Source organism: Neopelma chrysocephalum, unplaced genomic scaffold, assembly GCF_003984885.1.
Source record: "Neopelma chrysocephalum unplaced genomic scaffold, ASM398488v2 Primary Assembly neopelma1_97390, whole genome shotgun sequence".
NCBI classification, from domain to species: Eukaryota; Metazoa; Chordata; class Aves; order Passeriformes; family Pipridae; genus Neopelma; species Neopelma chrysocephalum.
Genome location: NW_020926031.1, coordinates 457,955 through 473,836, shown reverse-complemented (window position 1 = coordinate 473,836; position 15,882 = coordinate 457,955). Strand labels below are relative to the sequence as shown.

Sequence of the window (15,882 nt, the reverse complement as noted above, 5' to 3'; positions counted from 1 at the left end):
ACGGGCAGAACATCAACAACGAGACGTGGTCCCGCATCGCCTTCACGGAGCAAGAGCGGCAGGGCGGGCGGGCGGCGGCGGGGTCGGCGGGGCGCGGCGCCGGCGGGGCCGGCGGAGTGGCGGCGAGCGGCGGCGGGGCCCCGCAGCGCTGCGGCATCCGCACCTCGGACATCATCATCCTGCCGCACATCGTGCTCAACCGCCGCACCTCGGGCATCATCGAGATCGAGATCAAGCCCCTGCGCAAGACGGAGAAGAGCAAGTCCTACTACCTGTGCACCTCCGTCTCGGCCCCCGCCGCCGCCGCCCTGGGGCCCGGCACTCCCGGGGGGCTGGCAGGGGCCGAGGGGCCGGCGGGACCCCCGCCCTGGGGTGAGACCACTTGGATCTACCACGACGGCGAGGACACCAAGATGATCGTGGGTGAGGAGAAGAAGTTCTTGCTGCCCTTCTGGCTGCAAGTTATCTTCATCTCTCTCCTCCTGTGCCTCTCGGGCATGTTCAGTGGCCTCAACCTGGGCCTGATGGCCCTGGACCCCATGGAGTTGCGCATCGTGCAGAATTGTGGCACGGACAAAGAAAAGAACTATGCCAAGCGCATCGAACCTGTCCGGCGTCAGGGCAACTACCTGCTGTGCTCCCTCCTGCTCGGCAATGTCCTGGTCAATACCACACTTACCATCCTGCTGGATGACATTGCCGGCTCTGGGCTGGTGGCCGTGGTGGTCTCCACCATCGGTATCGTCATCTTCGGCGAGATCGTGCCGCAGGCAATTTGCTCTCGGCACGGCCTGGCCGTGGGCGCCAACACCATCTTCCTCACCAAGTTTTTCATGATGATGACCTTCCCGGCCTCCTACCCCGTCAGCAAGTTGCTGGACTGTGTCCTGGGCCAGGAGATCGGCACGGTCTATAACCGTGAGAAGTTGTTGGAGATGCTGCGGGTCACCGACCCTTATAACGATCTAGTCAAGGAGGAGCTCAACATTATCCAAGGAGCCCTGGAACTGCGCACTAAGACCGTGGAGGATGTGATGACTCCCCTCCGAGACTGTTTTATGATTGCTGCCGAGGCTGTGCTCGACTTCAACACTATGTCTGAGATCATGGAGAGTGGTTACACCCGCATCCCCGTTTTTGAGGGTGACCGCTCCAACATCGTGGACTTGCTCTTTGTTAAGGACCTGGCTTTTGTGGACCCCGATGACTGCACGCCACTAAAGACCATCACCCGCTTCTACAACCATCCTCTGCACTTTGTGTTCAACGACACCAAGCTCGATGCCATGCTGGAGGAGTTCAAGAAAGGTGAGCTTGTGCCTGTGGCGGGGGCGTGGTGGGGAGGTGCTGCTTGATGGCTGTCAGCATCTACCTTCTTGGAGCGAGGGAGCTCTGCAGAGGGGCCTCTGGGGTTCCCGCTTGTGGAGGGGTGTGGGAAGGTGCATTCAGGACCTTGTGAGTGGCTGGTATTTAGGCATCTGCCAGATCTGCTTGTCCTCTGGGCCAGAAAGCTGATACACGGCTGGTATGTGCCCCCGGCCTCTTTTCCCCCACTGCACTGGGATGTGTGTGTGGGCATGGTGCCAAGCAAGGTTGTTTTCTTTCTTGTTTTTTCCACTCATCTGTCCATTATAGTGAGAACCGCTGCCGGGAATCCGCGCCCGTTACTTGGCTGTGTCTTTTCCGTGCTTTTTCAGCTGGCCTGACGGGGAGGAGCGGGTGGGCTGCTCGGGTGTCTTCTAGGCTTAGCGTGTGCACACGTGCTGAGATAAACAAGGCGTTTTAGCGCCATTCATAGGCTCAGCCGGCCAACCTTGGCTCTCTGCTCGTGTTCCAGTTATTTTGATTGACGTTTGATCTTCTAACTCATGAGTTGTTTCAGGGTCTTAAAATACATTCGAAAACACCTGTTGGTGCTGCACTTCAGAGATACCGTGCTTTTTTTCCCATGCTTCCCTCTGCTTCAGGACCAGAGGCTCAGCAGAGACGTGACCCTTTCTGCCTCTTTGGTGTAGCTTGTGTATTAGTTACATCAAAATCAGACTGAGGCTTTCTGTCCTTACCTTATCTGAATTGTGGGAGGTGTTGATTTGACAAATGCATCTTAATTCTTGTAGAAGTTCTTGCTTATGAGAAAGGAAAAGAGTTTTTTTGTTTCCCTTTTTAAATCTGTTCCTCTCTGCAAGCCAAATAATAATGGTATATGGCCTGTGCAGGAAAGAGCTTTCAAAGTAGTGGTTAAGTGAAATTTCAAGTTTGGATGTGTGGACTCCTGTGCTGGAAAACTGAAGGATATTTGGAGTGCCACTGGACTGTTCATACCTGGGGAGATCTGATCAAAGTACCAGGAGCAGCTCAGTCCCTGGGAGATGATTTGCCTGAGAGGGGAGATGTAATGAGGAATATTTGATTTCAACTTTTATCAGCTGCAAAAGCTACCTTGGTGAATGGTCTTTCTAGATAATAAGTTTAAATTACCACTTAAATTTCGGGTGCTGTTTTTGTCCACACGCTAAACTTTGACAGCAGGGCATTTGATCTCCCTTTTCCTGCTTAATTCAATTTGCGGGGTTACCTCATCTTTATTTCATCTTCGTGGATAGAAAGTGAACATACTCCTGCTTTTTATTGACCGGTGCAGCACTGGTTATCTTTGTCTTTCGGCTTCTGTGTAGTGATGAGGAAATCTTACTTGGTTTTGGAGCTGTTGAAGGAGAGGTGAGGGAGAGCCTCCCTCGGCTGTGGTTTCTGCACTGCAGGATCTGCAGCTGGGATGTGGGAAATGCAGTGATGTCACTTAACTGCTGGCTGGTTAAGATGGATTTTGCTGCATGTGCAGACGAAGGATGGTTCTTCCCCCCCAGCCCCCGTTGTTCAGACTCCAGATAGCATGATGGGATTCTTAACCCGTAGTGAGACTTGTGGTTTTTTCTAGTTCTATTTGCATCAATGTGTCTGAAGAAATGAATGTTATGCTGATCGATTTATTTCCCCTGTTTGAAAGGTTGGAATGCACTGCTGTGCGTTAGCCTAGCAGTCCTTTCATTTACCAGCTGGGAGAATTAGGTGTGCGTTTTAATCCTGCAAATGCGGCTAAGCCAAATATGCCTCCTTACAGTTCCTGAAAGTGGTGCTTAAAATAGGCTTCTTAAAAATTCTGGGTGGCTTGGGAGGTGCAGACCACAGATCAATTTCCCATGTGGGCAGAGAGCTTTTCTTGCCTGCCTTAGGAAACATCCCAGTAGCACAAGTTTAGGGTGACTTCCTAATGTGTGTGTGTTCCCTCCTGAGATTGCTGAGCCCTGGAACAGTCTCTGTAGTTGTGAATTAATTCAGGCTAGTTTGAGCATACTTGAATGTTTACTCCAGAATCGCTATGCTGGTTGGTCTGTATGGGCAAGCCCTGTGTTAGGACCAGCTCTGTCCTAACCGGTTTCTCTTTAAAAAGTGCAGAGATAGTGGAAATAAATGGCTTCCTTTGTGTCCTTTGAAATGAATGTAAATAACTGATAGTTCGCTTGATCTGGCATAGCACGGTGTCTTTTGCAAGAGCTCTTCCAACTTTCTTCTTCAGAGCAACCTTGCCAAATTCCCATGAGAATGTACAAATTAAGGGTGAGAATCAAATTGCCTGTTACTCTCCGGTAGGGTGTTGAAATTAAATAAGGTTACAGTTTTCAGTCATTCCCTTCCCATCACGTTGACCTCCCACGACAGCTGGCTTGCTTCAAAACTCATGTGTGTGTCTCTTTTGGGCAACTCGTGTGATAGTGCTGTTTAGTTGAATTGGTTTAAAGGAAGAGGATGATTTTTTTTTTTTTTTAGAAGTTTTGTAATTAGCTGGGTAGGTGGGGTTTTTGAAACTCACTTTTTGGGCAGAAGCAAAACATTCTTAACCTAAATATGGAATGGAGGCTTACAAAGAGGAGATTAAAAGCCAAGCATGGCAAGATATATATCATTATGCTGTTGTGGAAGAGGAGAAGGGTAGTTCTGTATTTGTTTTGGTGCATAGGCTGAACAGCTGGAGGATTTGGTGGTGGGCCCTATTATTAAAGTTCTTTGACCACAATTGAAAAATAGGTATCTGTTTCACTTCCATGCTGTCAAGCAAGAAACTTAATTTTAAGAGAGAGCTGCAGCACTTTCCACTCCCTTGCTGCTCTAATCTCTAAGTGTGAATAAACATGATTTCTGAAGCAGTCTACAGATACGCTTCTCTTCTAAAAAGCATGGTGTACTTGCAAAAAAATAAATAGCTTTGGAAATAGGTGCAAGTTTCTATTCTAAGAACAGACCTTAAATCTCTACCAGTGCTGTCAAATCCACTTGCCTGCAAGTTGAGCAGACCGAGTGCTTATGCTTAACTTACTTGAATTCAGTCATTCAAATTTAGTGCAAGGAATTTTTATACTGGCCTAAGAAATTATCTGCCTGACTTTACTCAGTGCAGAGGTATCTCATTTGAAATAAGTTCACTCCCAGTTAATTTGATGCTGGACATTGCTGTAAAGAGAAGCAAGGAGTTACCTGTTCCAGGATTGATTTGTGTCCTGGCTCCTAATCTGCAGCAGGGAGCGAAAGAGCCACAAAGTCATTTTTGGAAAGAAGCTAGTGAACTGTCTCCACTGATCTCTTTTTTTCTTATTGACAAGTGTGTGGAGTTGCTTTTTTTTTTTTTTTAATTCCTTTTTGACAGTTTTCTTAGGTCTCTACTCAAATGCTCTCTGGCACTTGCTCTTGGTGTTTTCCACAGGCAGATCTCTGCAGGTGTGATCCTGAATCCAAAGCATTCTATTTCTAGCTTCCTGCCTGCCAGAGCTACAAAAATTCAGCTTGAAAAGCCTTATGCTGTAATACTAATATTTCAAGATTGGCCCACTTTCTGCAAGCCGTTGTACATCTGTGTTCCTGGTGGCCTGGATGGCTTTGGAGGACAGCAGTTTCTCAATTGGAGTTCTCTTTATCTGGGGACTTTGAGTCATACCTTTTGATCTTATTTATATCTGTCTCCACTATTATTTTATACTGCAGATCAGAGCTTAATAACCTGTTGCAAAGAAATCACAATAACTGTGGGCAGCAGTTCTGAGCTCTTGTTTTCTGAATCACATGGCAGCCTTGAGAAAATTCCTGTATTTCTTATTAAAATCATTGCCAACTGGACCTTAAAAGATTTTTCTTTCCTAAAAACGTTATCAGATTTAGCTTGATGACATTCTTTTTGGGTTCTGTTGGTCTTATATTGTCTGCTTTTACTGGTGTGTATGTTTGGTGGCTATATTTAGTGTGGACATAGGAGAAAAATGTCCATTTCTTTTCTAGTTGCTCTTCTCCCTCCAAAGAAAACCAAGCTCCAGCAGCCTTACATTTGGGGGTGCAGAGAAGAATACCTAGACCTACTTACTCCTCTTTTGAGCATATAGAACCTCTTTTTGGAAGCAGATAGGACAGCAAGTAATTGATATCCCAGGGATCCAACGTTCTGCATTACTATTGTTGGTCTGAGGGTTTTTTTCTGTTATTAGGTCACTTGGTCTGAGGGTGTTTTTTTGTTATTAGGTCACTTATCTTTCTGGTGCAGCTTTAATCCAGGTTTGTAGGTGGCTTCTTTCCTGGTTCCTTTCAAGTTTTATGAGTTCTCATCCTGATGAATCTGAGTCCAATCTTCCCCAAATAACTTTTATTTAATAAGTCTGAATGCTCACTTTTTAGTTTATGTAGCAGGTTGTCTGCCTCCCAGGCCTTTTTTTCCATGTAATCCTGTAACTGCAGCATTAGGAGAAACTGGATGAAACTACATAAATCCTTTCTGGATTATGAAAGGCACATAAAACTTTTTCTTGGAAAACAATATCATTTTCAAGGCTGCTTGGCTAATAAAAGGCACCTCCTCTGATCCTTTTGGGGAAACTTATATAAAGGGGAGGGTGTTGAGGAGGTCCAGTGTGGAGACTTTTTCTGTGTGAAGAGAGTATGGGAATGGTAGGTGGGAAGGAATTTGCCACCAAGAAACAGAAGTCTTAGCATGCTATGCCTGCAGATTTGTTCCCTGAACAAAAATTGCATGTGGGGGTGGGGGTTGCCTCGTGACAAACTGTTTCTTGGCTGTGTGACAGCGCAGCACCCGCAGGTACTGCGCTGCCAAGAGCTTTGCTGGCCTTGCAGAGCTCCTGGGGGATGCATGCTCGTTCCACCGGAGAGGAGCGGATGGGGGTTACTGCAGGCAGCCCTCCGGCTGGTATGCTGAGGGAGAGCCGACAAGGGGAATGCATCAGGGAACAGCTCCAGTTCTTCCTGGACTCTCTACTGTGAATTTCTTTCGGGGACCAGGAGTAGAGATGCTACTTGGAGAGCAGCAGTGCTCCTTCACCCTCACCTGGGTGGGGAGCCCAGCTGGAGGCCCCATTCTGCTTCTAAGAGTAGAAATGTGTGGTTTGGGTGGCTGGCAAGGAGAGGAGTAAGTGAATTAAATGGGTTGGGCAGTAGAGGTTTGAGCCTGACCCCTATGTTGGATATGATTCGTTGATTGCTTTTCAGCTGATTGTTTGCAACTCTTGTCAACAAGCACAAGAAGTTGCCTTTTCCTCCTTTGTATGCTAAGTTAGCAAATGCTTGCCTGCACTGAAGCTGATGGGAGTGAATTCCACCACAAGTGACCCATGCTCCTGTCTGCTTTCTCTGTGTCTGTAAAGGTTATCTGTAATAGGCACAGATGTAAACTTCAGGTCAGGCTGTGCGGCCCACAGCATTTCACAACCAGTTTTGGAGTAGAATAGAATTGAGAGGCATAATGTGAACTTCTGAGCAAAGTCAGTAGCACAGGAAAATAATCAGGTAGTTTAACTGTTGTAGTGTTCTTCCAAAATCCTGAAATTTTTTTTTTTTAATTTTTTCTCTGCCAACATGAGGTTCTGAGGAGCAGAACACTTTCTCAGTGAACTTCAGTTGACTCTGAGGGTGGAAGGACAATGACAGCGAATCCTCAGCAGTAGTTCGTGTCTGACAATGGCTGTGGCTGCTTAGAGAAAGTATTAGGAAAGAGCCAATTTATTTTGTCCCCCACGGAAGCTTACTGATCTCATCAGGCTGTGATTCAGGAAGTTCTGGAACTAAAGATACTGTCTTTATTAAATAGCCCTAGATGCTTATTTCTTTCTGTGAGTGTTGTGTAATCAACACTGAACCTTTGTCAGCTCTTGCACATACGCAAACACCAACAGTGGGTGTCTTCTGTCAGTAGCTGTGTAGTGCTGGTGGCAGAGGTGGATCTAAAGGCACATTTCTGATTGACACTTCTGTATGAAACCATGCAAAGGTAGTTTTTGTTTTGTCAGGCTGTGGTATCACTCTAGCTGGTAATTTAGGAAATGAGGGAGTGAGCCATCTCACGCTTCATATATGTTGTGAGCCCAAGTCCCCTCCCTTTTTTATTGAAGGAATCATTACAGTGAGTGGGAGCATTGTGGGGGTTACTAAACCACTTAACTTGGAGCATCAGTGCCACTAGACTTACAAGATCTGCTCATCTCCTGGTTTTGATTGGTGTCAGATTTTGTCTTGCTCACTTGGATGGCAGACATTCTAGTGCACAGGAATTAAGACCTGGAGAATTCGAAGTCTCACTACTTCACCTCTTCTAAACACTTAGCAATGGGTACTTAATAGTTTAAGAGTGATGTCAGTCTTATAGCTGCTAGTCACCATCAAGTAGGCAGAGAATGAAAGCAGTGGCCAAGTGCTGTGTTGAATGAGTCTATACACCATCCAGCTGTGCTTTTTTTCAGTAATACTTAACAAGAGCTCACTTTTTCATTAGCTTGTATGCCTCTACAGAGCTGTGGTGCAATTGCCAGTCTAGGTAGACCAATTGCACTTCTAGTATTGAGTCCCTTCCAATTTCACTAATGGAGCTTGTAACAACAGAGAGTGCTCCAGTACCCTGAGCCATACCCTGGTGAGTGTGACCTGGCGTTCTTGTTGATTTGACAAGGTCCTGAAATACAGCCTACTAGCTACAAATAGGAGTGTAAATACTTGGTGCTGATGAGCTACAGCCCACAGCACATGGCTAACAGTCCAGATCAGGTGGTTGATCCATTCTGGTTCCTGCCAAGGTCACTGAGTCACTTCAAGACAATCAAGTGATGAGATTTTTTTCACTTTTCACCAATGTATAATCATATAAATGAGAGGCATAAATCTGTCATTAACCACCTTCTGGTGGAATCCACCTTTGCCAAGAAACCAGCATGGCCCAATAGTTGCTGGTAGAAGAAGGTATGCTGGGAGTAAGCTAGGGCTAAGTGTGATGGTATAGGAAGCATCTGTGAGAAGGGCATGAAAAGTAAAGCTGGTTAAAGAGCTATGAGGGGAAGAGATGACCTAGTCACCTCAGTGTAAGTGATCTTAAAGAGAGGTAGATGTAGGGAAGAGAAATGGATGGCCTGGAACAAGTGAGGTGTTCCTTTGGTGTTTTAAATAGCTGTGGAGTAATGAAGTTCTCATTCTGCAACACTTATGAGTTGAGGCAGAGGAACTGAAGTCTATAGAAAGATTTCCTATAGCTTCTTAAAAAAGCCAAAACCGAACCCCAACAAAAAACCCACTAATGTTATGACTCCAGGACATGCAGCCATACAGTGTCTTTCACAAAGTGGACTTTGAAAAATCAGATCCCTATCTGACACTCCAACTTGAAACACAAAGTTGCAATATCAGAAGAAGAGATGGCAGTGAGATCCATCATGGTTGGAGAGGAACTGAATACTCTTTTGACTTGCCACTGGAGTTGCATGTACCAGATGTGCTCAACATAGTGGTCAGCTCAGCTTATCTTTCCATTCCTGCTTCCCAGTAACAAAGAGGCTTTGATTCCTTAAAAATTGTCTCCATTAACTCTTTTCTTTTTTGTCCTCCTTTACTCAAAAGTGCTCTCTTCCCTATTTGTGGCTTTGTCTGCAGTAGCTTTACACTTTGGAGAGTTTTAAGTAGGGGCCCTTGGGGACCTTTGAGCCCATGTTCTTGTGTTTTCTGTTAAAATTACCAGGATGTCTTCCAGAGTTTTGGTAGACAGACAGTCTTCACTAAAGTGAAGAATAACTTTCAGGATTTTCCACACTTCCATGCACCTATGGGGCACCATATGGGCTGTCTGCCTTTGAAGACTGTGTTGTTGTAGTACACAACCTGTAATGCCAGAGATGTTTCATTGTCTGGGTTGGCTGGCATGTTGGAAATTGGGATTCTTACATGGGTCTTTGTGGTTATTTTTGTGATTTAAAGATGTGAGTCAGACTTGCTCTTCACCTACTGGTGATAATATCTGCTTGAGAGGACCCGTAAAAGAATACTAGAAAAGTAACTTGTCTTGTAAACAACTTGTCTTAAATTATCCAAGCCCCATTCAACAGAAACCTCAAACTAAGAAAGCTTGTGTGGTTGAGACTTAATTCTGTCTCTTTATATTGAAGCATTTTGCTTGAAAATTGTTTGGCATGATAATTTCAGTGTTTATGGTGCAACAGCCCTTCTCATCAAGGACTACTTTGGAGGACAGTGTGATGACTGTCAATCTGGGAGCTGAAACCTCATGATTGTGGAGGCCGTAACACTTTACAAGTTAACACAACTCTGCTGCAGTTATTAATTAACCAAGCAAGAGCTTTGCTCCAGCCAAAGGTACAGGGGCTGGAAGATGAGATGAGCACATACTTTTAGTGCAAAAGGACTGTATAGTTATGTTTTCTGTAGTGCTTTCTGTTGGGATCGCACTATTCTTTTGCTGTCAGCCCTAAAAGGATCTACTCTTCAAATGAAGGTGGTTTTGTAACATTGCTCTCTGCAGGGTGAGTTGTGCCATCAGGACCAGGCTCCTGCTTCTTTGAGGTTCTTTCCCACAGCAAGTGTGAATGAAAGTTGGGGTTTTTTAATAGTGAGGTTTTTTACAGTGATATAATCTTTTATACTGATATGATAGAGCCATTTGTGACAGTCGATCTTTGTGGAGGTGGACAAGGCTTTATTTTTATCATTTGTTCATGGGAAATTAGGGCAACAGAAATGCTGATTCTGCCTTAGTTGGATACTGTGCTACCAGCAAACAATTTTAAGAAGGATCTTGCCATTTCTGGTTGCCTTCCAGGACTCCACCTCCGGATTTCAGAAGATTGTCCTGCCTACCCTTTGCACTGGGGTGTTCAAAGGGCAGCCCTTGGCTGAAAGTGAGCCTGCAGGACCCCTTTCCATGCAGCAGTTATGTGAGGACAAGGATGATCAGTTGCCTGGTTTTACTGCTTGTGAATTGCTTGTCAGCTATTTCTAGATTCCTACCAAAAGGAAGAAAATCTGCCGGTGTGAACTTGTTCTTGATAAAAATTTACAATCTGGCATTGAAAGTAGGTGTGTCTGTGGGTTTTAGGCAAGTTGCAAGCTTAGTTCTTCCTATCTTGCCTGGGACATCTTTCCATTGGAAGCAAGCACAGCTCTCACAGTTACAATTCCCGTACACAACAAGTGCAGACATGGACCTTCAGTTGATATTACAGGGCATCTAGTAAAGAGGCTTCAGTTAAATTTTATACTGTTTAAGGTAGGCTGAAATTGCGAATTAGAGTTAATCAGTAACTCTAACTTGAACTACAAGGAACATCACTAAGTTTCTGGTACAAGATGGATAAATTAGGTGATATGTTTTGCTGTGTGAATTTGTGTGGTTTTTTTCCACTTGCTGTGTAACTGAGGTGTGTGTACAGATAAAGCTTTTTGACTTTCAGCTCTTATTCTAGTGTTTTGACACAGTGTGTGGGGGGTGAGGGAAGGAGCATCTCTCAAGATATCTTGAAGACTTGCTGCCTAGGTCTTCCTCTTCCTCCCGCAGAGGAGAGGAACAAGGGATGCCTCACTGGAAGCTGGGGCAATGGGCCTGTGAGTAGCTTACTATGAACTACATGGTTTTAGAGGTATGGGAGCAATCTGGTCTTGTTGTGTACTGGTTCCTTACCCTCATAGGGAATAGTTTTTATATCCTTGCCCGGAGCCCTTTCGAATGGTTGGGCTTGAAAACACTAATTTCAAAACCTCAAATTTCAAGAACTTCACACTGCTCACGGGAGTATTTTTTCTTTTCTTAGGGTTGAAGAATTGCTTGTGCTATGTGCATGGGATTTCTCAGAGAAGTCAAAATCACTATCTTTTCTCTCTTAATAAAAATACTGTACAGTGTACTTCAGACTCAATGCCAGCTATTAAAAGTTTGAGTGCTCACTTGCAAGGAAAATGGGAGACTTACTAGTTTCATATGTAGAGGAAAGCCAGGGTTTTTTTCCTTCTGTAGAAGTGTATTTGTGTTTTCCTGTGATCCTTGCAGAGATCACAGCATGCTTAACGCTCTCTTCCCTTTCCATATGATGAAGCCAGCCTCTCTATCATAATCAGGACTGACAGTTTTGTAGGTCTTTCTGTTCATTTGAGAAAGGCCCAGAGGAGGTTTACAACCACTAATGTGAAACTCTTTACCAGTAGCTTACTAGTTTAATTTGGCATCTTACTGATTTAATTCAGCTTGTGTTATCTGAAGGCTCCCAAGGAGATCCTGGAAATGGAGAAGTTGCACAGTTCACCCTGTAGGCAGTCTTGGTGGGGGGTGAAGCTCCCAGTGTGGGAATGCCCTGAGGTTAGAGCTTGAGGAAGGCAGCTGGGGCAGTGAAAAAACTTAATTACCTACTAGATGCAGTCTCCAAGAACTGCAGCAATCTGTTGCTCAGTGCCAATCATAGGGTTGAACCTCTGAGTGCATTTGTAGAGCCAACATGCAAGCAAATAGAGTAGCTTTCTTTTTTCCTGCTTTCTTCAATGCCCTGGGGTTAAGGGTGGGGATGAAGGTTTCCCTGTACTGTGTGATGCACCACAGATGGGAATCCCAGTCTCTTCTCTCTGCACGGGCACGCTTGCTGTGCATAGGGTGAGAGGTCTTCCAGGAGAGCTGTGATGTCAATGGCTCTATTCTGTTAGTGATTTGGTTTTTTTCTTTCCAGAGCAGCTGTTTTGAATTTTCCATTTTTTGCTGTAATCTTTGAACAAGTTTTATTTTATTATGAGAGAGACACTGCAGAAGCGTGTGGGGTGGAGTGAAGACACGCATACATTTGAGTGTCGAGGTCATTTTCATTTCTGATTACTGGCCTGAAAACCATGTTTAAACTTGCTTCTTGCCTGCTGTTTGAACATGGTCCAGTGGTAAGAGGCTTTAATACATTTCTTCTTTGCAAATCATCAACCTCACATCTTCCAGTAAAGGAAAGAATTTGAGAGTATAGCTTCCAAGAGTAATAGCCCTCTCAACCCTATGCAATGCACAGGCTCCAACCAAAAAGGTCCAAGGAAAATAGTCAGAAAAGGGGAAGTTGTCTAGCTGTATCCCTGATGGTGTTTCATTTAAACTGTTTGGCTTTGCAGAGAGATCAGTGCGCTCTTTTTTACAAATAGACATGGAGCTGTCCTGGAACTAATGACTATGTGGACTATCTTAATTCAAGCACAGCGTAGAGAAATTAAGGAAATGTCTCTTACTTCCCCAGTTTATATTGATGATGCTCTGTAGTTTGCCATTGTTCCCACTATCCAATTAATCCCTAGATGAAAACACGCTTGGAAGTATTGGAGGCTGCTTCCAGGTACCCTGCTTTCTGCTTACATCTACCTCCTGATCAGAAGAAAGAGCTGAGTGCCTTGAGCAGTGTTTGAAAGGTTTAAAGAAGGATGCTGAATGAAGAGCTACCATGAGGATGCTGGTAGGTTTGGGGATTTGGGTGGTATCTGGGTCTGCATCTATTTCCTTTGAAAAACACTAGAACAGCAGTGTCCTGCCAGTTTTTAGAGAGAATATTTAGGAGGGAATTAAGTACTTTAAACCTCTTTCAACAAATGAGGTTATCTTAACTATCCTCTCCAGAGCTGCAGTTAGTTGTGACAAAGAATGAGTGTGTACTGTGATTAAATGTGTACTCCCATAGTTAGAGACAGTATGCTGTTTCTGGGAGCAAGAACTCTTGCTGTGGTAATGCTTGTGAATAATTCTAACAAAAGGAATTCTCATCTCTCCGTGTTTTCTGTGGCTTTGAGGATGATTGGGACATAAAAAACCCTGAAGATATGACTAGATGAAAAAATCCTTGCAGATAGGAACAGATTTTTTTTTTTTTTAACCTTGTAAAACTGAGTTTAAAGCATATAGGAGACTTAATTTTCCTATTCCTATATTTTTATGGAAAAGTAACCCAAGGAAATCAAAGGCATAACTGCTTCAAGTGAATTGAGAGTTGGGCAAGGATAAAGTGTTGGGTTTTATCTTTTGGATTTCCTAGAGCTGTCCTATGTTGCAGTTGACTGTGATGCCTTCTCCTTGTGCTTCTATTACTTTGCTCTATAATGCGGACTTGTTTTTGTCCTTTTTCCGTGTATCAACTGAAAGGTTTTCTGGGAGCTGGTATGTTTCAGCTTTTCTACTGTAATTTAGGTTCTATAATAGCAGTTTGGTTTAATGTTCATCTAACAGCTTCCTTGTGTGTTGATTGCAACTTTCTTTAAACTGACAATCCTTCCAGTGACTCAGATTTTGTTTCTCTTGCCCTGAGTTCCTTGGCTTTATTTAGCATTTTCACTCTCCTTTTTCAGATCAATGTGTAGTTCTCCTGGCACTGTTTGTTGGCAGAAGGTGGGGAAAACCAGAGAGAGTCTAGGAGACAGTGGCAACAGATAAGATGAGGCCATTCCACTAGGCAAGTGTGTGGAGACACAGTTGATGTGAATGACACATGGTTAATGCTCTGTTCTGTGAAGCTTTATGGCTACTAAAATTGCTGCTGTAAAGTTCATTGTTGGGTGCTTTCTAACCTCTTGCTGACACAGAGGGTTTTAATCTGTTGTTTTTTCCTTATGGTGTCAGAGATGCCATTTACCCTTTTATCCTGTGCTGCTTGGCATTTGTTTTCAAATGGTTTTAAGGTAATGTCCAGTTTAAGATTAATTATGTACTAAATATTTTTCTGTTTTTTCTGGGCTGAAAATCTAGTAAGCAAGTCTTTAGTGGCATGGCTGTTAGTGCTTAAATTCCCAGTCTCGAGGGATGTGCGGGTAGCTGTCCTTTTTTCATGTCAGTGACAAGATAGTAACCAAAGTATTAATTAATACCTTGGCTCCCTCATGAACCAGAAAGTCCTGAGCTCTTATTCCTGGTGCCACTGGAAGATTGCTCTTACACCATGGACAGGTCATGTACACCACAGGGTAACACTTCAGCGTTCTTCATTGCAATCCATTCCAAGGAGCCTTAAGCAAACTGACTAAGAGGAATGCAGCAACACAAATCAAGTCTGTTTTCACTATTGGTGAATCCCATTCATTTTGGATGAAAAGATTGGGTTAGTTGGGCTCTTCCCCTTATTCCGTGTGTGGTGATGTGATATGGGGATAGCTCAGCCCACCAGCCTTCTGTTTGTCAACAGTTAAGGGGGTTTGCAAGGTTTGTTCATGTGACAATCTAACCCTGCTCTAAGGTGGTGCAGTGTGTGTGTGCCACTCAGTCTGTCCTGCGTTTTTTGAGTGTATTGGCAGAGACTGAGTTCTGCCACTGCTTTGATGCCTGTGCACATCAGGCTCTAGGCTGGACTTGCCTCTGTGACACACAGAATTGTCACAGGACCTGTGTCCTGATGATACCATTATCACTATGTCTCTTGATGCTTCCGTTAATGACTGATGTCTGATTAAAGTGTCTGTTACTGCAGAATTTCGGCGTTGACTCATAATCCAGGGCGCCACTTCTGCTACCATGAAGTTGTGCTGTTGTGAAGTTGTGCTGTGTGTTGTCTAGCTCCATCTTGGCTCTTTATTGTTTTCTTTGACATAGGAGATAGAAACAGTATGGAGGAGCTGAGAATTTTCCTGCTTGTCCCGTTCAGAAAATGGATGTGACTGGGACAGTGAAGGCATGATTTGTTTTCTCATCCCTCTCCCAGAGGTTAGGCTTGCGCAGGGAAGGGGTGGACAAGGGACTAGTTCATTCTTCTTACCATGACTGACTGAATGAAAAGGTGAATGAATGGTATTCTTCAGCAAAGTGTCAATTCAGAAGTCTCATTGGAAAAGTTGCTACCAGAAGTGATAGAAGGAGATTTCTAGTTTTAGATTAAATTATTTTTCCTTAATTTTTAATCCCTTTGTGTTGGAACAAGGAGCCAAAGGGAGTGATGGTAGGACTAGGCAGGGCAGCATTTGCAGGCTGTAAGGAGGAGATTGGGAGTGTTGCAACCTTTGAGTTGTTAACCTTTTGAAGTGGCATGGGGTAGATATCTCATTACCCTCGCCTCAACACAGGCAAGTTTTATCTGTGACATACCAAGCAAATTGCCTTTTGCCTCAGAGATGGTGAAGGGCTGTTAAACCTGTTTGGCTTCGAGGCAGTCATTCTGTGGATTCTCTTTATCTGCACTGTGAGGGTCAGGAAGCCCGCAGAAGCCACCCTCCTCTTCCCAGGTCTCATGTCTGCTCTACAGGACGAGCACTTAAGGCAAAAGCTCCTGTGTTGGATGAGATTTTAGTAAGTGCTTACAAAAATAGTAGTAGACTGTCCATCCAGGGCCAGGTAAGGGAGCTGCAATGCTTGTGGAGAAATCTGCAGCCACAATTGAATAAGCCAATGATTGCTGTGCTTGAGTATGATGTTTGAAGATCTTATTAGAGAAAATCGAACATTAAGCTAGGTCTGATTTTAATTTTGATACTAAATTTTGAAGGCCAGTTGTCATGTGTTTCTTATTTTCCCCATCAGAATAAACTATTTTTAACATAAATGACTGGCTGCATTGGTGTCTGTCAAAATGC

At 44.2% G+C, this 15,882-nt stretch overlaps 1 protein-coding gene across 1 annotated transcript in view; it reads left to right on the top strand.

The window, feature by feature from the left end:
- Positions 1–131: 131 nt before the first annotated feature.
- CNNM2 (cyclin and CBS domain divalent metal cation transport mediator 2) overlaps positions 132–15,882 on the top strand; it is a 119,647-nt gene continuing 103,896 nt past the window's right edge. Inside the window, exon 1 of the mRNA XM_027672162.1 lies at positions 132–1,308. Coding sequence (XP_027527963.1) covers positions 414–1,308 — 895 coding nt within the window. The 5' untranslated portion in view covers positions 132–413. The remainder of the gene's footprint in view (positions 1,309–15,882) is intronic.